Here is a 25406-nt window from a genome sequence, read left to right as displayed (position 1 = left end):
GACTCATCCGTGGAGACCTTTACGTTACTTTCAACTTGGGATAACTTGTGCATTCGATTATCCATAGCCAAATATGTCCTGCACTGCGCTGTTCGCTCCGAGCTGAACGGGCATATTGCGCGAAACAAGGGTTTCTCCGATTCGACTTAGGGATTGGATTGGCTTGTGGCTGCAGTTGATATGGTGCTTGGGAGAACCTGGATTGGCAGAGAGTGGATGATTGCGATATACTGGGGTGAAGTGCCTTGATAGGCTTGATTTGTATACTACTTCATGATCACCTGTACAAAACATAGAGAACTTGTAAAATGGATAATCCTTCTATCTGAATTTGCTCACGCATTTCATACCCATGAATATCGTAGACATTCAAGTTTCCCCTTTATGTTGGGGGTATGTCTCCCAGGAGCTAACCTTGTAGCTCATGAGATGCCCTGAAACGAAGCTTCTCGGGCTTTCTGAGTAGTACTTCAGCTCGGAAGTCAGACTTTGTGTAGTGCAAGTCTTGCTTCTTCGAAGACTCGTGGGATAGCAGCCTGTTTGAGAGATATGGTTTGTAGGCCGGCCGGTATCAGAAGCAGGCTTCACCAGATAGAGAGCGGATGACGAGATTGTATTTTGTATGCCTTCGCAATGTCAATCAGCTGTTGGTCAACTGAGTGCGCTCCATCTGTCTCGCCAACGTCGAACTTCCCTCCTCATCTTCCAAGCTGATTTCGATCGCGGCCTTCGGACGGTTGCGATTCAATCCATCCAAAAGCGTGCACGCCTTACAGATACGTTGACTGGAGATATAACCACATTGCTCACAATACTGCAAGGTTTGAGTCTTGATCTTCTTAGCCTCAAGGCCCTTCCTTGGGATTCGGATCTCCGTCTCACGAGACTCGGCAGTATCATTCGCAGCAAGTTGGTTCTCCATGGCAGCCATCTCTCCACCACTAGTCCGGCCATTCTGACTTCCACAACCACCAGCCGCCTCATCATCAGCCGGTGCAGAAGACTTGCAGCTTTTTCCAGCTCCTCTGACCTGCGAGGGCACAAGAGCAGCCATATCCTCACCACTCTTGACAATATCCAGAATCGAGCTGGGTCGGATCTTCTCCAGGTCCTTAATCAAGGTGCGCGCACTCCCACGGAAAGCCTCGGGTGAATAAATGCACTCGGTACTGAAGTAATCGAGCTGACGATGATGCGCGTAGAGAACGATCTCCTTCTCGTAAGCGTACTTCAACGGCTTGCTGCGCTTGATATCCGAAGCCCCAGACTCTGTAACGATGCTTGTTCCACGCGATAACCGGGGCAGATCACCACGCAGCAGATTCATCATGACCGTTTCCGCAACATCGTCCGCATTATGTCCCGTAACAACATGATTGATACCCAATCGCGCCGCACCGCGATCAAGAGCCTGTCGGCGGAACACTCCACAGTACGTGCAGTTGCCCTTCTTGCCCACTTGTTCCACCACCTGATCCATCGTCCACCCATATAGCTCGCCGTATCCGACGATCTCCAAAGGCATTTCGTATTGTACTGCATTGCGCTTCACGGTTTCCAGACTATCATCGCGATATCCGCGAATACCCTCATCGATGGAAAGTAAACTGAGATCGAGTCCGTAGTCGTAACGCTCGTTGAGAGTTTTCAGTACCGCAGCTAGGACGGTACTGTCTTTGCCACCACTGGCTCCGATCGCGATCCGTTCGCCGCGGAAGAATAAGTTTGCGCTGGTGATTGTTTCGTGGACTTCGAGTTCAAAGATCTGGATGAAGCATTCGCGGCAGAGCTTGTGGCGGTTTTTCGGTCGGATAATTACGGCGCGCGCCGCCTTACAGTTGTAACATGTTGATGGAGGCATGTTGGGTTGTTGGTGAGTGAGGTTTCGAGGTTTGGTTCAAGGTGATAAGGAAGTATTGAGGGGCAAAAAAGAATTTATTTTCCCCGCGGACCCGCCGCGGCCAACTGGAGTATTCCGATTACTGCCATAGATCGATCACAAGTGTTGGCCCCGCGCGATTCTTCTATAGGGTAAAACGGAAAATTTAAGGAGGAGCATTTCAAAAATTGGGGCTTGCCTTGCATTTGACCTTACGAAATTCAACCTATTTGTAAAAAATCCTGTATTCCATATGTACAATTCCACAGGTTGGGTCTAGGCTATAGAAGTTCGACCTAGACCTAGCCTATTTTAGGCTCTAAAGAAGTCTATTCAATATCCCTTTAAGATTAAGGCATCTTATACTTAAAAATAGAAGAGATAATAAGATAGCAGCGTTCCTCTACAGCCACTATATACCCTACTCCATCCGTAGTATCTCATACTAGAATATTTCAACGTCCTTTTCATGACTATATGAATCATCTAATCTTATTCTAAGGGTATAGCTGTGTATTTATGCTAATCCTAGTGCGCCAAACTTCCTGTCCGACTTTCCTGCTCTATGTCATGCATTAGTCTTCTAAGCTTCCGCGCGTCGTCTCGAGTTCTTGCCATTAGCTCATCCTGTTCACTAACCCATTGCAGTCGCTCCCTCCAAAAATTCCACCGTTCTATCGAAAATAAATAGTCTCCCTTCCATAGATTCCAGGCAGGCTCCCTTTTTACTGTTTCGACTCCAGATAGGTCCTTCTCACCTATAAACTTAAAGATGATGGACCCTGCAATTTCGAAAAAGGGAAACATAGCATGTACATCAGTCTCAAGGCTAGAAATAGTTAAGCTAAGCGTAGTGATTATTGTGCTTTTTGACTAACACTCAGCATAAGAATATAATCTGTAGCCTCGCGCGTATCTCGAAGGCCGTGTCGCTTCAAGAACGACGGAGAACGGGGCGGGCCTGGCATTGGCGCATAATTCCACGGATCCTGCTTTAGCGCAAAGACAGGAATCCGTAATGCCTTACTTAGCTCGGGTGAATCAGGGTCATGTGGCGGATATGCAACAAGATGATGGGCAGAAAAGGCGTTACAATTGGTGAAAGCGGACCACCCTTTAAAGGGATATGTACCATATCGCATTTCCCAGTAACCTATAATCAGCGCCCGGGAATTAGCAAGACTCCAGGCTTGAGAATATAGCCCTTGTGAAGGTAGGTTAAGGAAGTCCGTAGTGAATTACGGCCAATTTGCGTCATGCCCTTTAGCGAAAAGAAGTAGTAAATCACTCATGGCTATCAATATCTTGCCAGATTTCCTCAAATGCTTCTAGATTCCTCCACTTTTCTAGCATGTCCTGAAATCGTGATGTGCGGACCTGTTCCTCAGTTCTATCAAGCTCCGGAAGACTTCGTACAGTCTCCACTAACTTCAAGATAGCAGGCTGGTAGCGCGGCATATCAATAGCAGCATCCCTCAGTAGCCATGAAACGCGCTCGCCTTTATCGATACCTTGACTCCCGCGCTCTTTGATCAGGCTGTCTACATTACGAAGTGACATGAAGAGACGAGCAGCGTCGGCTGTTGGAATTGCGTTGGGCATGCCGTAATTCTCAACGAAATCCGGAGTATTTTGTGTTCATTAGCAGTTGGGGGGTCTGCCTCATCCGGATCAGGATGTGAGGATTTTTCCCATCCGGTATAGTCGTCTCGCATCTTTGGTGGGATTAAGATAGTTTGAATGAAATATGGAGCCTGATGATGTTTATGGTATTTGTCTTCTTTGATGGGGGTGAAGATGACGGCAGGGTGCGGCGGCGCCGGTAGTGTAGAGAGTTGGTCCGGGATGTCGTAGGTGCTAGGGGCTCTCGGAGGTCTAGAGGTTGATCAGGACACCGATGTTGGTAGTCTTGTACAGGGCGTTACCCAAGGTATGAAGGTGTGGGGGTATAATTGATGTAACGTCAATACCTTAGTCTTGCCTCGGCAACACCAACCTAGGTAAATTCTTGGATAGTGAACATAGTATTGAATGTTTATTCAATTTCTGCATATACTTGAAAACGATACCAACATATATTCTTGAAAGTAGATATTAACATCTCAAAGTGACGTCCTGCTTGGCAAAGAACTGAGGTCTTATTGACCAGACGAACATCTAAAGCATTTTCACCTAGTCCTCAACGATATATCATTGCTTTTCCAAGTTTCCCCTCCATTACTTTATTTCACAGCTTTTTCATTCACATGGTTCATCTGCAACGGAGACGGACCCTTCCGACAAAGGAACCGCACTGAACAAACTGGCCACCGAGTCTTCTTCGCCAACGATCTCGCCGCATTGTGAATATGATGCCGTTGATGAACCATCGAATGATGATACGGCTTCGATCGGTCCGCATAGAGGATCAGCTTTTCACAGTCTTCCGCATTAATCGTCTTCACCAGTGCATCGGTCTTCTCATCAGAAAACGCAAAAGAAGTCCCAATGATCTTGAAATCCCGTGCCATATGATGCAGATTCGCAGAGTGCCAATCCTCAGACGTCCAAACAGGTTTCACATTCCAAGGAAGTCGGCGCTCGTTTTTGAAGGCGTGCCACCAGTCCTCAATCCGAAGTCTACCCTTCTCCCCACTGACAGCATGAACACACCCGCTCGAGCCCAGGGCTACATGCACGAGTAATCTGTCTGCGACGACATCCACGGGGACTTCATCGATAGTAACCTCTTGATCTGGATTCGGGCAGCGCGAGGAGAGCATAATCTTCCGACCGGGGTGCAGTGCATATGCAGCAGCACAGGCAGTAGACGGGGTTGGGTGTGAGGTTGTGAAACCCGGGTATGGTGAGTGATCCGCTGGGCCAATGACCGAAGGGCGAATGATAAGAATCTTATTCAGTAGATTTTTCTGAGCGGCCTTTTCTAGAACTAGCCGCTCGGAAAGGTGCAAGGCATAGGCGTATGGCCAGGGAAAGTCGTGTGTGTCGTACTCGTCTGATGAGCCTGTCTTCTGTACGTGTTTCCATATTTCCGGGGCTGTCCGATAGGGTCGATCTTCACTTTCGTCTCCTAGAGGGTATACCCTCTCTTTGACTGGAACATCGGTAGATTTGCTGGTTTTCCACAGGTGTGCATTGGTGTATGCCGTCGAAAGAAACACGAACCGTTCCAGGTTGGCGAACTTCAATGCGTACTGGGTCAAACACAAGGTAGGCGCGATGATTTTGTATGATAACTCTCGGAGCGAGTTTGTGACCTCCATCGTGGCACCAGCGTGTATGATGATGTGTACAGTTCTTTTCAGCATCTGTAGATCAACATCGGATAGATTCATTGTTGCCGTGTCACCTAATTCGCCGTCCATGACTTTTATACACTTGCTATCATAAAGGACTTTCGCAAAGTGAGCCGGCATCAAACTGGACCATTTTGCCTTTGCGTTTCTGATTTGTTATGTCAGTGGTCGCACTTGGAACCTCTGCTGATTTACTTTGTCAACTCACGAGTAACCACCGCGGCTCAACACATAGACCCGTTTTGGCGCGGACTGGGTCAAGAGGCGGTATAGGAGGGCAGTGCCTATGACCCCAGTCCCGCCAGTGATGAACAGGATCTTGCCATTATAGTAATCCCATACCATCGTGAATGTCTGGAGGTGTTACCTCTGTCGAAAGGTTGGGCTTTCTCGGAGCTTGGAAGTGAGGGACAAATTATGCCTGAGCTGGGGGCCCATGTTTGCTGAAGCTTCCAGTGGGTCGCACCGAGGAATAAATAGCTGCGGAAGCGCCCCGAAATGCAATGCAAGCAGGAAATGTAGCAAAGATAAAATTCTGTCGAGCCTCGACCCAAAAATGCGCGGATGCAGCATTGTGCAGGTCACGGTGAGGGGCAACTTCATGTTGTGTTACCAGTTTAGCAGGGGCCACCCTAGATCGACGAACCATTCAGATTTATCACTGCAATCAATGACAGCGGTAAGATGTGCAAGAAAGGCAATTGATTATCTTCATGCAACCACCTAGATTGTGGTATTGCCGCCTCTTATTGATGGAACTCCCCCGCTGTGGGTTACAAGCTGACCAAACCTTGGAAACATCTATCGGTCACGGATCTGCTACTGGGATAAGACACAGAACATATGCCTGGAACACACAGATGGATCCACGTGGGGAGCCCATTTGCCAAGGTTGAGTCGATTGTTTATCTCACGCACACCGCTTCATGTACCACTCAGAACACCACATTGATTCGCTTATCTTGATGTTTGAAAATGGGCCAAAGCACGATAAAGGCTTGCACCGACCGCTAAGGCCTTGGCTGTTCCAGATGCCTCTCGGATCTTTCGACAAGCCGAAGATTTACGAAGATGGGAGATCTTAAACTTTCTCACTTTTCGGCTCGCGGAAAGGGCGTGCATGTATCCGGTCCACCCACATATGCTCGACGGTTGGAACATGCCGCTCACATGTCGCGGCGCTGATATGAAATGACCCCTCATGTTCCACTGACTTTTGAATGAGATCATGATTGCCGATTCGAACCTCTTCTGAGGGAACATGCCTTCATCATGAACAGATATCACTAAGTGAGGGGATCCAACTCATAACAGAGTATGACATGGAGGCATTGAGTGGCTAATCAGAGTGGCGAACTTTATATCCTACCTCGAATCATATTATCATTCTGTTTATCATTCACAATCCATTTTCTTCACCGAGTGATATGAAAACAGAATAGCTCCAAATTCCCAATCAGAGGGGCCCAGCCCACGTCCCTGATTGATACTAGTGTCTTAGGCTCTACTTACACGATCCTTTCGATCTTATCTTCTTTCAAGTACAAAGGAAGTCTTGTCTATTAGGAGGCTTTGATTGCCGCCTCCGGATATTCCTGCACCCCCCATACCAGACCCTTGTTAATACGAGAGAAAAAGCCTATTTCCAGGTCAATATATGCCCTTCAATTCTGCACCACCTTCAAATACTCAAGGGACACATGCCATAAACAGCTCTGCGCAGCTCATGGCTCTGAGCGCCCTTCAAATGGGAAACACGATCTCCAACCAATTGACCCTGGTGACCGGGCTCCCGACCAATAACCCCCTGCAATGCTGCGGGCTCGACAAGGTCCTCATCGGTAACATGGCTGCCGTAGCTCACCACCCCACCCACCCACTTTTCATGTTCAGTGTATAGCTTCAGTGCTGCCGGGTCCGTAGGGATGGCAAGTTGATTGGATCACGAATAGAAAAATCTGGTTCAACAAAGAAGATTCAGTTTTCAATTCACGATTATTCATTTATAGACTGACACACATGCCGTGTTGTTAAGAACCTAGTCCATAATTTCCTCATCCGTATAAAACTTCATCGCCCACCCGTGGAGATCACGAGAGGTATCAGCATATCCTGCCTCAGGGCCAACTGTTAACGCGCGCTGAAGCGCTGGGGTCTTCTTCTCGATCATATTGAACAACTAGCGGAGGTAAAGGAGGAACAATTGCGTGTGGCCTCGATTTCACCATACGGCCTACATAGAAGTCTGGATCCAAGAGGGGCTCTACCATCCGTTTATGTGTAGCAATTTGCCATAATGAATGGAAATCCTGGTGGAAGAGTGCGTATCTTCAGGAATTTTGGAGACAAGTATTACACAAGAGCTAAGCTTAGCTGGGTCATATAGAGTTCATGTGTGTTCCACATGTTTACCTCGTGGTCCTGGATTGGATAAGGCTTCGTCAGCATTACACTTACACTCATCGCATCTTGGAATCAGATATCAATTACTATTTTACAAAAGTATTTGCCGGGTAGTCGGAAAGATCAAATGATTCAGATGGTGAGTCGTTTATCGCGCGCATACGTCTAGGCAAACAAAGCTCTCCACTGTGGCGACGGGTGATGCTATTGGCGAATACCATTACCAAATGCGTCGATTTCATTGTCCGCCGGGACCCACAAACCCAGAAAAGCCTATAGATCAGTCTGTATCACACTGTAAGGTTTGAGACATCCCAGCTCCAAGGATCGGCGCTTATGAAAAGTCGACTCAAGAAGATCCCAGGGACTTTGGTTCTCGGTGCAAAGTTATATGAGCTTCCAATAAGAGGTCCTGTCTTGTCGGTCTCGGACCACTTATTATTAGAACCAAGCTTTAGACAAGCTTTAGCCAGGTACATGGGTCGGGCAATACGCCAACACGGTGATATCGTCTGGGTTGATATAGTGATCTCTCGTGTTGAAACCCGACCATTAGAGTTTCGGTCCGAAGGGTAAACTACTGATTCAAGTAGTCATTTTAGAATGAATGAGTTAGAGATGACACTAGTGTCATACGCCGCGCAGAGTTGGTGATCCAGCCCACCATAGACGTACCATGGCGTAATTACTGATTCCAATTCGTATGAAGCCCAGAGAATCAATGACTCTTTCCCCTCAAGATACCCCTTCCATATTCGTCTCTCCAGTGCGTATTCAAGTCAATGACGCTTACCGCAGGGACATTTCAGACTGATTGCTTGTCCACTACTGCATGATCCCGGTCTTCCCGAAGTTCTAGTAGGATGGATCACATATATAAGAGTGCCAAAGGTCCTGGATATCTATGCTATTGTGGACCAAACAAGTCATTCAAATACATTCGAACTCATTAATTCTTTCATTTTCCAATCATGGTTGTCTCAGACAATAGTAAATTTGACTTCATCATCGTTGGTGGTGGCACCGCCGGCAACCTTGTTGCTGGCCGCCTGGCGGACTGTCCCAATGCTAGAATTCTAGTCGTCGAAGCTGGTGTTGCCAACGCCAAAGACATCGACGAGATCAGAACGCCCTGCGAGGCTATGGACCTCCGAAACAGCAAATATGACTGGGCTTACAAAACAACCATGGTCAAGCGAGACGACTATGAGCGCATCGAGAAGCCTAATACCCGCGGCAAGGCTCTTGGTGGTAGTTCATCTCTGAACTATTTTACTTGGGTTCCCGGATCCAAAGGCACCTATGATATGTGGGAGGAATTTGGTGGAAAAGAATGGACTTGGGACCATCTTCTCCCGTATCTGCGGAAGCCCGCCACTTATCACGATGATGAAAAAGCGTACTCAGAGGACTTGAAGAAGATTGGCACATCTGGACCTATTCCCATTGCTCACTCCGAGCTCATTCCTGAGATGCAGCCTTTCCGTGATCTTCTGACCAAGGCGTGGAAGTCCACTGGCCAGCCGGTCACGGAGAACGTCTTTGATGGCCACATGAATGGTCTCACGTACAGTGTCAATACGATCTACAAGGGTCGACGATCTGGAAGCTTCCTTTGTGTTGCCGACAAGCCAAATGTCACCATTCTAGGCGAGGCTCACGCGAAAACACTTATTATCGATGATGATCGCACGTGCAAGGGCGTGGTTGTTATCCTCCCTTCCGGAGAGGAGCTGAAACTATATGCCACACGAGAAGTCATCGTCTCGGAGGGTGTCTTTGAGAGTCCCAAATTGTTGATGCTTAGTGGTATTGGACCTGCAGCAGAGTTGAAGAAGCACAATATTCCTGTGATCGTTGACTCGCGCCATGTTGGTCAACACCTCCTAGATCACCCTGGTGTTCCATTCGTTCTTCGTGTCAAGGACGGCTACGGCATGGATGATTATATCCTTCGCAAGGGAACACCGCATCATAAGAAGGCCCTTCAAGCTTATAGCAACGGCCATGGAGGTCCAATGGGCTCTGGATTCCTCGAGATGGTGGGATTCCCTCGAATCGACAAGTACTTGGAAAAATGCCCCGAATACCGGGAAGCCAAGGCGTCGAATGGAAATAAGGATCCATTCTGCCCCTACGGCCAGCCCCATTTCGAGCTGGACTTCGTCTGTCTTTTTGGCAGTGCGTTCCAGTGGCATTATCCGACTCCAAGCAAGGGAAACTATATCACTGTGATGGTTGATATTGTCCGCCCGATTTCTGATCCCGGAGAAGTTACACTGCACAGTGCCGACCCGCTCCAGCAGGCGAAAATTAACCTGAACTACTTCAACAACGATCTTGATATCATCGCTGTTCGCGAGGGCATTAGATTCAGCTATGATGTCTTGAAGAACGGAGATGGATTCAAGGACATCATTGAGGATGAGTATCCGTGGGAGATGCCCCTTCACGACGACGCTCTCATGAAAAGGACTGTCTTGGACCGTTGCCAGACTTCGTTCCACCCTTGTGGAACTACCCGGCTTTCCAAGAGTATCGAACAAGGTGTGGTGGACCCTAATCTCAAGGTTCACGGAGTAAAGAACCTGCGGGTCATTGATGCTTCCGTGATTCCTGTCATTCCCGATTGTCGGATCCAGAACTCAGTCTACATGGTAGCCGAGAAGGGCGCCGATGCTATCAAGCGCGACCATGTGGACTTTTACAAATAGTGGATAGATAAGGCCCTAGTAAGAAAAGATGTTGTAATGTGTACTTGTCCAAGAAATTGCCATGAATCATGTTCCAAATTAACCTTGCTACTCTTATCTTGGCTCGACTTCCCCGCAAATGTCGGATCCGAGTCTAACCCTGAATGTAAAGTCCAGCCGAGCCTTATCAGACCTCCGCATTATCAACCACATCTAAACTGCTGACAGGACTCATCCTATGCATCGAGTCCCATGCTTATCTGACATCCCCAAGGCCCATGTGAAGACCTATCACCGTGGTGATACTCGTAGCACCATGCCTACTAGCTGCCCAACCAAAAGAGCTTGCGACCAATGTCATACGCTGAAGGAGAAATGCCGACGGACCAGTAGCACTGCTCCTTGTCAAAGATGCTCCCGGCTTGGCCAGTCCTGTCAAACCACACGCACTACTGCAAAGGCGGGTCGAAAACCGCGAGGCACACGGAAATTATCATACACACTACCACAGTTCACCAATAACTTTGATCCTTCAACACAATATCCCACACCATACAATGCCGGACTAGGCAGCAACTCAGTCATCTTCTCCGACCTGGATCAGTGGGAAAGACATTTCTTGAACCTCATGAAAAAAGAGCACACCAATCATCCTTCACCACTCGATAAATTCCTAGTCGGTCCAAGCTTCCACGAATCACATCACATTTCCTTCATCCAAAACCTCATCCAACCTACACCTGAACTGAAGAATGCTTCAGTAGCATGTGCCGCCGTGCTCTTCGGAGAGCAATCCACAGAAAAATACAATACAGTTTCCGCCATCGGTCATAAGCGTGCAGCTTTGGCCGTGTCCTCCCTTCGATCGTTCCAATTACGTGATGAAAGTGATTTAACCACAATACTCGTTCTCAGCGTGGCGATGATTACATTTGCCATGCACGTCGAAAATGGACAGCAACATCTTATCGCGCACTACACGTTGACTTTGATCAAGCAAGCTCAGAGCTTAATAGACTTTGAATCGCCTGTGATGGACCTTTTGATGTGCCTTGTCTGTACGGAGACATTTGAGTGCCTGCTGAAATGCAAACTTCCAACCTGGAGAGTTGATGGCTATCGTCGTGGAGTCACTGTTGATCGCTATCTTGGTCTGAGCTATTCGTTATTCTGTCACTTTTACGACATCTGTGAAATGGGTACTCTTCTTCGGTGTGGCCCAGGTGAGAATAGGTCTGAAATCATGGTCCGACTGAATGAAATACATGCAGCTGTGGATCAATGGCACCCGTCAACTCCCGTGGACTTTCTTGAGAGGTTTACCCAGGCTGAAGTCGTGGCATTGTTGGCACAGGCTAAGATATTGCAACTGGCTGCTTTGCTAATTATTCATCGGCTACGATTTCCCTTTGGACAACGCGACTCTGAGGCACAAATACTGTCTCAATCTATCATATATCAATTCCATTCTGTCATTCAGCTAACAGGGCGATCAGTACCTTGTACTGCGCTCGCATATCTGACGGCATGTTTCGAGGTGGCAGGCGAAGAGTCAAGGCACTGTGCGTTGACTCGAAGCTCGGAGATCATCACGTTTTCAAAGCAAGCACAGATTAAATTCGAAAGCTCGTTGACTTCAATCTGGAAAGCTCGGGATTCTGGAAACCAGTTCTATTGGTTCGAGATGGGAAAATATCTATCGAAGAACGCGGGAATCTGTAAATAATTTGGAGCGATTATGATATAGTGCATTGTTGTCTGTTATAATATCCATAGAAGAGAATGAAATACCCCAGTCATTGGCTATACCGCACGGTGAGTAACTTGTTTCTCAGCCATCTTCTTGTAAGATGCAGCTGTATAAACCCTTGCTTTCTTCCCCCAGATCAAGAGAGGAATGGGAATAAGATAGATTGCAAACCCCAAAAAGGCGCAAAGAATGTGAAGATTTTGCATACCCATACCATTAACCCATGGAGTCAATACGAATAGCACAATAACGGAAATGATGTTGCGCATAAAGATCACACCCACCAGAGCGTTACCAATGATCTGCATGAGTATGTTAGTTTTCAAATGGAACAAAAGGATGTCATGTAGGAAAGGTACTCACATCCTGATAGCAATCCATGAGATATGACAGTGCGATGCCGCTGATGGCGGAGAAAGCAAACCCAAAGACTCCAAATCCAACCGCAAGCAGAGACCATTGTATGCCCTGGGGAAATATCAGCACACCCCAAACTTAGGAACGAAGGAACAAGAATACTTACATAGGCAAGGCCCAGCCCAAACATCAATATCGACCCAGGGATAAGAATCGCACAAGGCAATGCGAGCCAGAGACGCATCTCTGGCTCATAGATACCGCCATTCTTCTTAGATAGCCAGAGAATATGTTTATCGCTCAGCCATCCACCCACTGGGAAACCCAGCATGGCTCCAACAAACGGTGCCACATTCATAAGACCGACGCCGATCGCAGAGAAGTTGTACGGGGGGTAAAGCATATATGAGGCTTGGAGAGAAGTCATAACCGCGAACCAGGCTAATGTCGACCCGTATGTGAGGGCAGCGTATGCCACTGCTGGGAAAGTAAAAAGTGTCACGACCGGCTGGTAGAAATGAGGCCACATAGACTCTGGTGTGATTGTAAGCCAGGCCATGCGCTCACGATAGGACTTGAGCCTGATGTTGGGGTTAATTGTCACCGTGCGAGCGATACCAGGGTTAGACTCCAGTGCATCGTGGTCGGCCTGCTTTGTGTCTTTGGAGTCCTGGTTCAACACCTTTTGATCCACCTGGAGTTGCGGGATGACTGGTTGGCCGTGTATAACAGGGATGTACTTTGATTCCTCAAAGAGAAACAAAACACAGATCAGAGTCACCCCGAAAAAAATGACACACCACCACCACATCCATCGCCACCCCTGAGAATCAACGATATAACCAGAGGCAACGGGACCTAGAAAGGCGCCTGCGGATTGGAATATAACGAACCATCCGTTCATCGTCGCATGCTGGTGAACGAAAAAGAGATCGGCAACGGTGATCTGGACAACGATCTCGCTAATTGCGCCTCCCAGACCAGAGATGAGGTTGGACCCGATAAAGCCACCAACGGTAGTCATCTTCGCTTGCCAAACGCAGGATGCAAGCTGGAGTGCAACGCTGAAGATATAGATCGGACGACGACCATATTTGTGGACCAAAGGGATAAAGAAGAAGCATCCAATAGCAAGACCGCCATAATTGACAGCAGCTCCAGCGTTCAGGATGTCTACCGAGAAGCCCAATTCTGTTTCCATCGGGCCCCATGCGGTGAAGCCAATATCCAATTGTACGAACGTCCATAGCACGAAAAAGCTAACCAGTGTGAAGTTCAAAGCTTTGCGAGCCGTCGACCAATTTAGAGGATCATTGGGATCGTCCGAAGGGGTAGGGAAGAGAACGATTTGGTCTCTGGTCCGATTGACTAGATAGGTCAGTCTCAAGATATCGAAAGAGTCAATTGCAACCTACTATCTTCCAAAGCGACCGTTCCTGGAGCCCAGAAGGTCTCATCCCAATCCTGCTCGTCCATCATACCAGGGTCCATCTGTGAAAGTAGGGCAATGTTCAAAGCTCCTCAGGGGGCACCTTGCCCTGTCCACACGAGGTGATCCATGGTTATATGTATACTCGCATGGACGTGCGGAGGCGCCGACGACCGTGTTATCTGGGTTACTCAAGGGGTGTGGGGTAATAAAGAGAGCGATAGTAGTCGAGCGAATCAAACGCGTCGAAACATGCCGGCTTGGCGTTGTTGACGGGGGATCCCTCCACTCTCCACCCCCGCTTATCTGGCTCGTGGGTCTCGTATACAAGTGGCCAATTCTAGCCGCTTAGCTAGTCGTGATTCACTATCATAACCTTCAGCGGCATAAAGTCCGCTAAAGGAAAGGTTTCCGGTCTTTATCTGTTCCAAAACAGGAAAGGTTGGTTCAACCATGTAGGCGGCGGCATGGCCTCAATGCGCTGCTTGCCGACCCAACTGAAGCGGAGATCCTTTGGCGAGATACAGGTCGTGTTCTCCAGCTCTCAATGGTTGGCCCATTGTGACCTATCTCTCCAGCTCTGACGCCTATGGACAGCCACGGAACAATTCTCTACCATGTCGCCCAATATTTTACTTACACGGATTTAACGAAACATCCTCCTCATACAAACGTTCAACTAATCAAGTTTCTGAGCTGGCTCCTCATTATCGCCAGAAGAAAACGCTGATCCACCGGGCTGAACATTATATGCCTCGTTGTGGTCCTGAAGGAGAACACCTGATCGAACCCGTTTCTGGGATTTACCTGCCGTTATCTACATCGAGTTAAGCGCGGCCACCGCTATGTTACGGGCCAAAAGCCTATGAAAGAGCACTTTCGAGGAACAGAACATCCAGCTTTTGTAAGCTTCGCAATCACTCTAGCAGTTATGAGTCGTCATCTACAACCCGACCTGGTAAGGATAACAATATTGCTGATGCCCTTTCTGTTCAAGTAGAGTTCGAGAAAGCCTAGATCTTCGCGGGGGCCTTTATGGAACTCTCGACTGCCTGCGTGGCTTTGACCTGTTACCTCAAGTCTAGAACTTCCAAGCGGAACAGAGTCTAACATTCCAAGGTTGTAGAGACGGAGGAGTGGGATACATACACTGCGTATCCTGAATTGACCCAATGTGCCATATTCTTCAATTCAGGAGGACATATTCGAAGAACTTTCGGCTACTCTTTTATTACTAGAAGGTTGTTGAACAATTGCTTGCATCAAATACTTTGTCAAAAGATTGGCTCTCAAACAACACAGTGTGTCAGTATGTGGTGACGTCATCGTTTACCGATGAACAAGTGGATATCGGAATCTTGGTTGAGATGTATGTAGTGATGTATCGTACCAAGATGCATATAATCTTGGAATTGAGGCACGTTTAAATTCGTGAATGATCGAACCTAGTGGTTCTATAAGCCCCACCTCGGCATTGGCTATTGTGGGGACTATACCCCCTCAATGCTGTTGCAGAAGCGTACGTATAGTGCGGTGACAATGTGGGTCTCTAGGGAGCTCAAGAATTTAAGTCATGCCGATTGAAACTACCCACCACAATATTTTTGAAAGCACGACAATTCGGGATGGAGAAAATTGATCTTCACGCGCACTGCGTACCCGCTTCATACCGCGCGTACTGTCTTGAGAATGACTTCGCAGGTAGAGGCCATCCCGATGGGATGCCGGCGATTCCCGTGAGCTATCACCCAGAAGCTTTGAGGATTGAGAGCATGCATGCTAACCTTGATAGGATTGGGACGCTCTGTCCCACATTGAGCTGATGAAAAGACTCAACATCAGAAAAGCAGTTCTCAGCATGTCGTCACCAGGGACACACCTGACGCCGGGCAATGACGAAGAGGCCCGGTCCCTGACTCGGCGAGTCAACGAGGACATGTCAAAGGTTTGCTCCGAGCACAGCGAATATTTCCTATTCTTTGCATCTCTTCCCTTACCCGATGTTGAAGGCTCTCTAGCCGAGATCGACTACGCCCTTGACCACCTCGGTGCTGTGGGGTTCCAATTTTTGACCAATTCCCACGGAATCTACCCTGGAGACCCACGCTTCGCCCCAGTCTTTAACAAACTCAACGAAAGAAAGGCATTTGTGTTCTTCCATCCGACTAGCTGCCACATACAGAGCCCGGAAACTGGATCTGTGATCCGGGTTACCCCAAATCCGGGAGTCCCTAGCCCCTTGATGGAATTCATGTTCGACACCACCCGCTCTATCGCCAGTCTTATCACCTCTGGCACAGTCACTAGATGTCCCGGAATTACATTCCTGATGTGCCACTGTGGAGCGACACTCCCGCCAATTATCTCACGGATTGCGGAGTTTTCCAAGTTCCTGGGCGGGAAAGCCGTGTCAGAGGCGGATATCAAGAACGTGTTGCAGACTCGTTTCTATATTGATCTTGCTGGAGTTCCTTTCCCGGATCAGATTCATGGGATGCTGCGGGCTGTTGATACGTCTAGACTTGTGTATGGGAGTGACTATCCATACACCCCAGCTCCCGCTGCTGCATCTTTGGCTAAGAGATTGGACGATAATCTTGTAAAGAGCTTTGGGTTGGGAATAGCGCAGAGGGTACTCTGTAAGAACGCGGAGGAGTTTGTGTTACAATTACGACTAGCCAATTAGTTCTGGGGTACACGGGCAGTTAGTATCACACATCTTAATCACATGCTTGCTGTTTATTATGATCAATACCGTCGAATAGATCTGGAGCATGAAGTTTGATTCAAGCCAACAGCCTCCACCTTAAGAAAATACAGCCCACTGCCTCTGGGAAAAAACTATTTGCTCATATAAGCGTCCACTATACCATCTTAAATAAATCGATAGGCGTTTTTATTCCACATGGGCACATGGTACCAAAATTTCATGATTTCACTGTACAAATTGACATGATACCTCTCAGGAATCCGGTTGCACAAATCTAAACTGACATACATATAAAACAAGTTGGGCCATAATACTTCTGGACATGTATTATGGGGATTGAAAAGAACATTTTGAATAGACTTAAAAGTAAGCAAGCTCAGCGGACTACAATTATCTACTTGAAATCCTCTTCACCCAGGAGCTTGTTGAGACAACATAAAACATATTCATCAAAATACTAGGAGTAACTATACCCAATAACCCATTCAACATTTCGCTGCCAATCTCCAATAGTGCGGAACTTGGATTCCTCTTCGCTCGCTTTGCTTATTAGAGGGCTGTCAAGAACATGTACGGGAGTATCTTCATCTAGAGTAAGTGTGTTAGAAACTACTCAAGGGAGCACAAGAGGCAATCGACTGATGACATAAGGAAGCTCTACATTTTCAAAGAAAGAAGAGGAAAGGGAAAAGATACTACATACCGGGGCGAGTAAAGTAAATCGTGCTTAATCTAGCTAGCTGACGCTGGTCCTCAGGTGGGACCACGACACGGTGAAGAGGAGCTTTAAAAAAGCTGTTGGTCAGCATTTCTAAGCACTCCTAAGATTGTCGACAAACCCCGTTAGGAAAAACGTAAAGCTAGTCAGGATCCACGAGAATTATGACATAACTCACCCCAACGTTAACTATGATACTGCCTGGCAATGGCTTGATCCATTGCCACTTTCCCATTTTCTCAACCCAAACTTGCAAGCCAGCTACAGGCTGGCTGAAGAGTAGCGTATATGTCCCAAAATCTCGGTGCCGATGAATGATGTCGCTATCATCTGTCTCCTTCCTCAATATCTCTGCCTCTTGCGCCGTGCGTGGATGATGGATCATATACCGCAAATGGCAATCTGACTGGGCATCAAAGTTGTGAATCTTCCACAAAGCCTCTTCATCTTTCAAGTCAAGTGCAATAGCTGTGAGTACCAAAAGACGGTACAAAACATGACTATGTAGGTACCTGCAAAAGGTTTCGGTCTGGGCCTGCTGCGCAATACACGGACCTGGACGAGGGTATTCGCGGAAAAAGCTATTGTATTTGGGGTCGTCATAGATCTCAACATGATCAGTCATGCCACTTGACATGGCGCGCTCGCCAGAAGGCTTGTAGCCTAGAGTTGGAATGCTTTCGTGGTCGATGTATTTGTTCTTTTCCTCCAGGGGAAGGCTGAAAATGGCTTGAGCCAAGGCAAATTGCTGTGACACTTGTGCAGTTTCCAAACCCGGGTTGACAATATAGAGGAACCCGTAGGTTTGAATGGCTGCGTTTAACTGTGATGCTAGCTTTTCCTTTTCCCTGGTGTTGTTAAAAGCCGAGATATCCAATACCTCCAGCTCTGCCCAGTCTAGACTGGCCGTGGTCTCGAAGGCTTCATAGGTAGACATAGCTGACTAAATAGAGGTTAGCAATACCTAGTGAAGAGGGAAACAATATTTGGAAGCACGCTGAAAGATGTGGGGATTTAGCAGCACAGAACAGCAACACAAGCTACCGCAGTCTGTACGACACATCCATAGGCAAGCACCCGTACATGCAGATGAGAGAGGTGTTGAAATTCCGTAGTATGTTCGAGGTGCTAGAGATACTAACCGTACCCAGCATACTAGCGTGATGGAAAACAGGTGTCATAAAAATTGATCAGAAAAATCCGATGTGATCGTGCTTTGCAATGTGTAGATATGAGCGGACCGATTTACCTGCAGGAAACATTACGGTAGGAAAATGTCAGTCATAGGAAACTGACGGGAACCAAAGCTACCTAAATCAAGTATGATCTGTGTACCATTCGTAATAATACGGCAAGTGTAACTGACCATTCTCTTTCCCTTCCTCCGTTACTTTTACAAGGCTCAAATTATCTGAATAGCGCCTTAGCTCCGCGAATCCGCGTCTGCCACGAGAAAGCAGCTGCTCAATCATCGTTAAATAAATTCCGTCACTGATAGACTAGGACTATAACTGAGTTCACGCGTATTCAAAGATGGAAGAAGTCCTGCCTTAGCCGCAAAAAGCACAAGGATGACAATGTCAAGACATCAATACATGAAAAGGACCGATACGCTTGACACATAGCTTCAAATATTCAACCAACATGCGCATTTACGCGTTGACCCAACAGACGAACATTTGATCCAATCTTAAGAGGTTTATCGGCAGTATGAGTGATTTTCATATATTGTTGCCAAGGCTGGGATCGGGTATCGCGCGTGGTCTTCACATTGAGACAGGTCTGTTGGCGCATATAGACTTGGGCGGTGTTTTCTGGATCCATTGTTCTCTATGACAGAAGTACATCTTAGCTTCTTGACTGATAAGAGGGTAATATCGAATATATCACATCATATTACATAGGACGTGATGAGGCACTCACTGTGGCTGGTATTGTTTCTTCTCAAGTATTTGGGGGTTTGGTTTGTTACCTTTAGGGCCGGGTAACGATGCTCTTCCTTTGATCTAATAGTAAGACGGGGAGAGGGGTGGGAATTTATAACTTGGTCATTCCTGCATGGATATCAATGTCTAGGATCTCGTCCATTTCTCTGTTGGTTTCCCTGAGTGGGTACTTGTTAGCGAACTCAGAGTGGTGGGCGAGGCGCTCATACAGAGTCACCAATAGCCTCTAGGGCTATTTATTGAGATTATGGATTCTAACGTACCTGAGAGGTAGCGTGGTGTGGAAATATGCACACATTCGAAGGGCTGCATATAATGATCCGGTGACCGAGGTCCGTGCTATCTCCCAATAAAATAATACAACACTCTTACCATCGTATCGAGGCAAGTTTAGTTCAATTTATAGCAATCCGCTGTATAGTCTACGTGAATACGAGGAGACTTGAGGCTAAGATAGAGGTTTGAGGAGGCTTCGGGCCAATAAAGCTTACGATCGGATGAACTTTGCTCGCTCAGCGGTCTGAGCATGAGATGACAGCATGGGTAGGCAGGGTAGTGATTGGGCAAAATAATTTGCCATATGACCTAAATCACCATGTCCGGAATCTCGAGGAACGGGATGTCTTCCGAATGAAGTTATTGCTCAGGAGAGGGGTACATGTGTTATGATTTTGACCATCGGGCACGCCGAGGGGGTTCAGCTCCACCTGAGATCCCTGTGAGCAGGGTCAAGTTTAAAAGGGGGCTAAGGAGGGCAATGGCGGCCTGCACAACGACAAGGTTGGATAAAAGGAATGGACAGGATTTATCAATGAGAAGCGGAAGGAAGCGTTGTTCCATCTTCGTACGATAAAACAGTGATTCTTCTGTATTATTTATTCGAGAGCCACGTCAGCGCCCTCCTAGGGTGGCTTCAGGTATACAGCTCTATGCATATGTTGTTCAATCAATGGATTTCAAATACTACCGAAAAATTGAAGGCTGCGCTACAGTGCTCTCAATCGTGAATCCTGATATTTCAGACACTTGACCAAAAAAGATAACGGACCTCAATACTTTCCCGAGGCATCCCCAAAGCTTCTTGATCGGGGAGTTTGAATGAGCAATGCGGCACGCTTGCTACAAAGGATGAATTAGCATAATATAGAGTAGCGGTAAAGGCTTCGCATACCGGCTACATTATCAGGGTCGAGGGAATCCCAGACCACGAACGCCGTAACTTCATCACGCGTCTGATTACTGATCCAAAACCACTGGTGCTCTGGGTTTCTCCTCAAATACATTGATTCTTCAACCCATTGTGTCTGTAGTTTCTCTACCTCTTCCCAGTCTGAACCACATACGGATCGTCGGTCACACAGGGCAAGAGGTTGGCTCGTGACAGTAGGCACAAGCGGACGCCATAAACTAAAGTTATCAGCATTTTATTGGAGCAGGTGGGCATGGAAACCAGCTGAGAATTAGTTTGGGGGCAAGTCCGTACTTGATTACTCTCAACCGACATCGACCTTGCCTAATCTCAGTTGCCTCTTCTTCGGAGAGAAGGTAGGACAATGACTTCTTGATTCCATTCGGCGAACCATCTTTACTGCAATTCCAATTAGAACTTGACCATGAATGGGAATGAGTAAATGTGAGAAAGGGTACCACATTCCTGCATGCACTTGATGAGCAACATCAATCGTGATTTTGCGAGCGTCAATCTCGTCGGGTACTGTATATATCCTCGGAATCTTATTAACGGGGCTATTTCGGGATCGACGAACCTGGCGCTTTCATCAGTCCGGCATCTTAAAGAGAATCAGGAGATGATCACCTACCCTCCAGTCATAACAGACTGCACGTTCGCCTCCAAGAGATGTGCACAAAAAGTCGCCCATGTGCTCTAGATAACCCAAGATGATTTCGCGTTGCTCTGAGGTTGAGTTGGCGGCGTCTGAGCCGCTGATAGTGAAGTGAGTGGGAAATGGCTGCTCGAGGAATTGGAAGCCATGTTCTTCGATTTTGAACGTTTCTAGTCCAACACTTCGTGCGTCCACTACCGGCACATTATGTTGAAGCTCAAACTGCACGTTTGTCTTTGGCAAGCCTTCAGGTACCTTGTCTAGCCAAACCTCATACGGGCGTTCGGTCTTGTAGAGGGGATCATCTTTGAGATGATTGAGAGAAGCCAAGACGGTATGCGAGATGGCTGTTTCAGACATCCTGAGAATGGTTCATAGATAGATCAAATGAAGTTTTTGCGCAAAAAGCAGCAAAGCTTCATGAAATGTTTTCCAAAGTTTGGAGGTAATTCGTCGGAGATTAGAGTGGGTGCCACTCTCATTAAATCTGTAGCCCAAGTCGGAATGCTGCCGGTTACCGCTTGGTCACAATCACCTGGCGTTCATAACCCTCTTAGAAAAAGAAACGAGCAAAGGATCAATACCACATTCATTGAATGTATTATTCCAAGGACAACCAATTAGGTAATAAAAGCATAAAAGAACGCATAGGCTAGTAACAACCCCGTGCTCAGACCACTAGAGGACGGGTACGGGATATCCGTGCCGAGTCGTCAGTATACATCAATCTATTTGTTGGCGCTTCATGCAAGGGTGAACACCTTTGATGTACCATTTATGTACTCCATCTAGTGCTGTAGAGGATATTCGGGCACCTTGGAAAGGTTGGGTATCCGAAAGCTGCATGGTGCATGCCAGGTGTGCTACCCTGGGCATGAGTCGCATAACGTGGCGCGTCAGCATCTCTTCCGTCGCCCTCCTTCATTTACCATTTTCCTTCTCTACCCCGCTCCTACATTTCTGAGCCTCATTTACCCACCCCATTTTCGACCCCGCTCCGGCATCTTTCAGTCTCGTGCTTTGCCCGGGTACATCTCACCCACGCCGAGAAAAGAGGTCAGTTCCACACATGCTTGAGCCTTGTCGACCAAAAACATGAATCCACAGTAGGTGCTCCTTGGCGGCTTCATCACTCTCCTTTAACATGTTATCTAGGAACAGAGGTTACGAGCAGGTCTGGCAGGAGGCGATGAAACAATGCCGCGTTGTCCTGGGGGACGACGATTACAATGTCATCACCGAGTTTAATAGCCCCGACCAATTGAAGGACGCTATATCGCAGCTTAAATTTACGTATAGCACCGATAGCAGCATAGTCCTGGTGTTGAGCCGTATGCTGCCACAGCTCCAGGGCCTGAATACCTTCATCACTGTCATCCTACTTTCCATCGGGCCCAATAATCTCACGTTAGCCTGCATCTGGGGGGCCATTAATCTTCTCATCCAAGTAAAAATACCCCAATGTCTAATAACTACGCAGACACATCTGCTTACTTCAAGTAATAGCTTGCAAGTCAATCCGAACGGGCCTTAAATGAAATTGTGACTCTTCTTGGCGGCATCCAGAAAAGCCTGACTTTATTCGATCTATATGCCAAAGATGTTAAACTTGATGCCGCATTCTTAGATGCTGTATTTGATATCTTGGTGGAATTGATGACATGTTCCGCTCTTGCTATCAGACACTTTCGGATGCATGTTGGTAATTTCCAGCCGCGAAATGCTGCTTGGGACAAAATTCGTGGTCAATTCACCAAGGTGTTAACTGATATTGCGGACAAGGCAGAATTCCTTAGAAGCATTTCAGAAGCACAAAGTATCAAAGGCCTGAATCAATCATACGCAGAAGTGGCTCAGAAGCTCGAAGACCTTACGTTCATGCAAGCAAAACTTGCCAAAAATACCGTTTCGCTTCCTTGTCAGACTCTACCCTTTTCACGGAATCCGAGCTTCTATGGGCGCACTGAAATCCTCAAGCAAATCACTGATGCTCTAGCTACTGAGTCTGGTAGTGCAGAGGTTAGGTCAGTTGCGCTCTGGGGAACTGGTGGGATTGGTAAGACTCAGATCGCGCTGGAATATGCTTTTCAACAAGTATCTACAGGCTGTCAGATAGTGCTGTGGATCGCATGCGAGAAAGAAACCGAAATAGCCAACTCCTTCAACAAAGCTGCCCAGAAGCTTCAACTACCAGGTGTGCTACGGTCTAACACCCCGGATCGGAATCGAGATCTCGTCCTCGAATACCTCCAGAAGACTGGTACGAAACTATAAACAACCAATATGAAATCACTCAGCTGACTAAACGCAGATGTCAAATGGCTTCTTGTTTTCGATAATGTCGAAGGTGCCACAGAAATCCAGAAAATCTGGCCCGCGCACGGGCATGGCAGTATCGTTGTTACATGTAGGAGTGAGTTTGTTGTTGAGGCATTGGTGAATGATTCGATGGAGATCCCCATGTTTTCCAAAGAAGAAGGGCGTGATTTCATACTGAGCAGCTCTGGACAGAAGAAGAACGTGAGTCCTGCAGATTTGGAATCAGCTCTGACATTGTCAAACATGTTGGGCGGACTCGCGCTCGCACTCGAGTTGGTTGGGAAACAGGCCAAGATTCGACGTAAAACACTTGCTCAATTTATGCCTTTTTACAACGAGAATCGCGCAATGCTTCACAAGCAACCAAAAACCGGTATCAAAAATCCATACTATCAGAAAGACCTTGAAAGTGTCTGGAAAAATTCTTTCGATGTCCTGACAGACCCTGCGTCACGCCTTATGATGCTCTTCGGTTTTTTGGCCCCAACAGACATCCCCGAGCGTATACTTTCAGAAGGAAAGAATCTCCCCACAGAGTATAGCTTTCTAAACCAGATGAACCAGTGAGTGACGTTATCCAGCCAAGGACGTATGTCACCTTATATTAACCTTCTTGAAGATATGATGAAGCCAAATTAGAGCTAGCTGATTTGTCGCTGATATCACTAAATGGAGAGGCATCGTTGATTTCTGTACATCGTCTGATCCAACAAGCTTACATAAATCGAATGAGTGAAGATGATTATAAGGCGACTTTTAAAGTCGTGGTCGATTTACTCCAAGGCTCATTTTCTCGAGATGCTGGGCGCCACTTGTACACCCGTTGGGAGCTCTGTTCGAGCCTGATCCAGCATGTGCAAGCATTTGCCGAAATGTATGACTCGCTTGGCGGGCCCGATCTTTTCCAGTCTTATGAGCCGCTGACATATCTCATTCAAAATGCTGCCTGGTGCGTTGCATTCCAACTCCTCTAGTCGCAGAAAATCACTAACATCCAGAAGGTACCTTCAAGAAACTGGCGCTTTTAAGGCCAGTGAGAGACTGATCAATGTTGCCTTCTCAAACTGCGTTGATAGAAATTCGATGGCATACGCGGACTTGATCGATACAGCGGGCACAATTCATGATCGCCAGGGCCATGCGGGCCTCGCCCTTTCATACTTCGAGGATTCCTTGAAGATTCATGAAGCAAAATCTCCTCCGGGAAGTGTCCAGCTTTCGAATGCATATAGTGCCGTTGGTGTTGAGCTTACTGCATCCTGGAGACCTTTAGATGCACTCGAATTCGCGAACAAAGCAATTTCGGGCTCTCCTAGCGAGCATGCTCAGAAGCTCAAGCTCAACCCTGACCGGTATCTGCGCAACAGAGGTCGGTCTTACTATGTAGCTGAGAAGTACGAGGACGCCAAAGCCGATTTTAAAGAGGCCGAGTATTGGCAGACATTGATTCACGGAGAAAATAGTCATTATCACGGAGAGTAAGTGATTCACAAAAGCCGTGGTGTCCATTTCAAGCTCCCTGGTGATGTCTTTGTTGACCTGAAACTCCAGGACTGCCTACATGTTCGGCAAAGTCGCTGCAGCAGAGGGTGAGCTTGACGAGGCATACGGCTTCCTCCAGAGAGCAGTCGACCTAATGGCAGAAGGAAAGCCAACTCACATAAGCGTCGGCGCGGCACGTTTTCAGCAGGGCTGTGTGCGCATGCGTCAAGGTCAAGATGCAGAGGCTCTGCGATTGTTTAGGGATGCCTTGACTATTTGTCAGACGAATGAGGGAGGAAAGGGTACGCAGGCGGATTCGGCAAGGGTCAAGTGGCGAATGTCCCAGGTCATGGAACGCGAGGGAAGGGAGGCTGAAGCAAAGGCATATCGTGAAGCTGCTGAAAAATCCAAGATAGAGCTACTTGCTACTGGTCTCTTCGCCCAGGGCTCTGGCGAGGAGCAAAATTATGATAGTTTGATTGGGTTGCTTTATCGGTGAATGTGAAGCGCGGAAAACTGGTTTTCATGAATGCAAGCAGATCATTATCGCTCTCCAACGAGTAACTTCATTCCTCTTAGC

General features: G+C 47.4%; 10 protein-coding genes across 10 annotated transcripts; 4 read left to right on the top strand and 6 right to left on the bottom strand.

The window, feature by feature from the left end:
- Nucleotides 1-640: 640 nt before the first annotated feature.
- N7503_005922 (putative PP-loop ATPase superfamily protein) lies at nucleotides 641-1861 on the bottom strand (the record flags this gene model as incomplete). The annotated part of the gene is made up of 1 exon (XM_057065469.1): nucleotides 641-1861. One exon carries the CDS (start codon nucleotides 1859-1861, stop codon nucleotides 641-643), a length of 1221 nt encoding a protein of 406 aa, XP_056923212.1.
- Nucleotides 1862-3163: 1302 nt separating this feature from the next.
- On the bottom strand, nucleotides 3164-3481 carry N7503_005921 (uncharacterized protein; the record flags this gene model as incomplete). The annotated part of the gene is made up of 1 exon (XM_057065468.1): nucleotides 3164-3481. The coding sequence occupies one exon, from the start codon at nucleotides 3479-3481 to the stop codon at nucleotides 3164-3166; it is 318 nt and encodes a 105-aa protein (XP_056923211.1).
- Nucleotides 3482-4101: 620 nt separating this feature from the next.
- N7503_005920 (uncharacterized protein) lies at nucleotides 4102-5520 on the bottom strand (the record flags this gene model as incomplete). The annotated part of the gene is made up of 2 exons (XM_057065467.1): nucleotides 4102-5323; nucleotides 5384-5520. The coding sequence occupies 2 exons, from the start codon at nucleotides 5518-5520 to the stop codon at nucleotides 4102-4104; spliced, it is 1359 nt and encodes a 452-aa protein (XP_056923210.1).
- A 3029-nt stretch (nucleotides 5521-8549) lies between these two features.
- N7503_005919 (GMC family oxidoreductase) lies at nucleotides 8550-10292 on the top strand (the record flags this gene model as incomplete). The annotated part of the gene is made up of 1 exon (XM_057065466.1): nucleotides 8550-10292. One exon carries the CDS (start codon nucleotides 8550-8552, stop codon nucleotides 10290-10292), a length of 1743 nt encoding a protein of 580 aa, XP_056923209.1.
- A 295-nt stretch (nucleotides 10293-10587) lies between these two features.
- N7503_005918 (Zn(II)2Cys6 transcription factor domain-containing protein) lies at nucleotides 10588-11997 on the top strand (the record flags this gene model as incomplete). Its single annotated transcript, XM_057065465.1, has 1 exon — nucleotides 10588-11997. The coding sequence occupies one exon, from the start codon at nucleotides 10588-10590 to the stop codon at nucleotides 11995-11997; it is 1410 nt and encodes a 469-aa protein (XP_056923208.1).
- A 77-nt stretch (nucleotides 11998-12074) lies between these two features.
- N7503_005917 (uncharacterized protein) lies at nucleotides 12075-13869 on the bottom strand (the record flags this gene model as incomplete). The annotated part of the gene is made up of 4 exons (XM_057065464.1): nucleotides 12075-12323; nucleotides 12385-12489; nucleotides 12545-13746; nucleotides 13794-13869. The coding sequence occupies 4 exons, from the start codon at nucleotides 13867-13869 to the stop codon at nucleotides 12075-12077; spliced, it is 1632 nt and encodes a 543-aa protein (XP_056923207.1).
- Nucleotides 13870-15432: 1563 nt separating this feature from the next.
- N7503_005916 (amidohydrolase family protein) lies at nucleotides 15433-16493 on the top strand (the record flags this gene model as incomplete). The annotated part of the gene is made up of 2 exons (XM_057065463.1): nucleotides 15433-15543; nucleotides 15600-16493. 2 exons carry the CDS (start codon nucleotides 15433-15435, stop codon nucleotides 16491-16493), a joined length of 1005 nt encoding a protein of 334 aa, XP_056923206.1.
- A 481-nt stretch (nucleotides 16494-16974) lies between these two features.
- N7503_005915 (2OG-Fe(II) oxygenase superfamily protein) lies at nucleotides 16975-18707 on the bottom strand (the record flags this gene model as incomplete). The annotated part of the gene is made up of 4 exons (XM_057065462.1): nucleotides 16975-17105; nucleotides 17221-17338; nucleotides 17414-18132; nucleotides 18602-18707. 4 exons carry the CDS (start codon nucleotides 18705-18707, stop codon nucleotides 16975-16977), a joined length of 1074 nt encoding a protein of 357 aa, XP_056923205.1.
- A 1064-nt stretch (nucleotides 18708-19771) lies between these two features.
- On the bottom strand, nucleotides 19772-21385 carry N7503_005914 (uncharacterized protein; the record flags this gene model as incomplete). The annotated part of the gene is made up of 6 exons (XM_057065461.1): nucleotides 19772-19897; nucleotides 20230-20300; nucleotides 20353-20588; nucleotides 20665-20769; nucleotides 20829-20947; nucleotides 21002-21385. 6 exons carry the CDS (start codon nucleotides 21383-21385, stop codon nucleotides 19772-19774), a joined length of 1041 nt encoding a protein of 346 aa, XP_056923204.1.
- Nucleotides 21386-22120: 735 nt separating this feature from the next.
- N7503_005913 (uncharacterized protein) lies at nucleotides 22121-25325 on the top strand (the record flags this gene model as incomplete). The annotated part of the gene is made up of 7 exons (XM_057065460.1): nucleotides 22121-22131; nucleotides 22181-22472; nucleotides 22532-23285; nucleotides 23337-23907; nucleotides 23964-24293; nucleotides 24346-24822; nucleotides 24896-25325. 7 exons carry the CDS (start codon nucleotides 22121-22123, stop codon nucleotides 25323-25325), a joined length of 2865 nt encoding a protein of 954 aa, XP_056923203.1.
- Nucleotides 25326-25406: the final 81 nt, after the last annotated feature.

The sequence above is a fragment of the Penicillium pulvis genome, assembly GCF_028828015.1.
Source record: "Penicillium pulvis strain IBT 33274 chromosome Unknown contig_23_segment0_segment0, whole genome shotgun sequence".
NCBI classification, from domain to species: domain Eukaryota; kingdom Fungi; phylum Ascomycota; class Eurotiomycetes; order Eurotiales; family Aspergillaceae; genus Penicillium; species Penicillium pulvis.
Note: the sequence above shows the minus strand (reverse complement) of the source record. Positions and strands in the feature narration are given on the sequence as shown.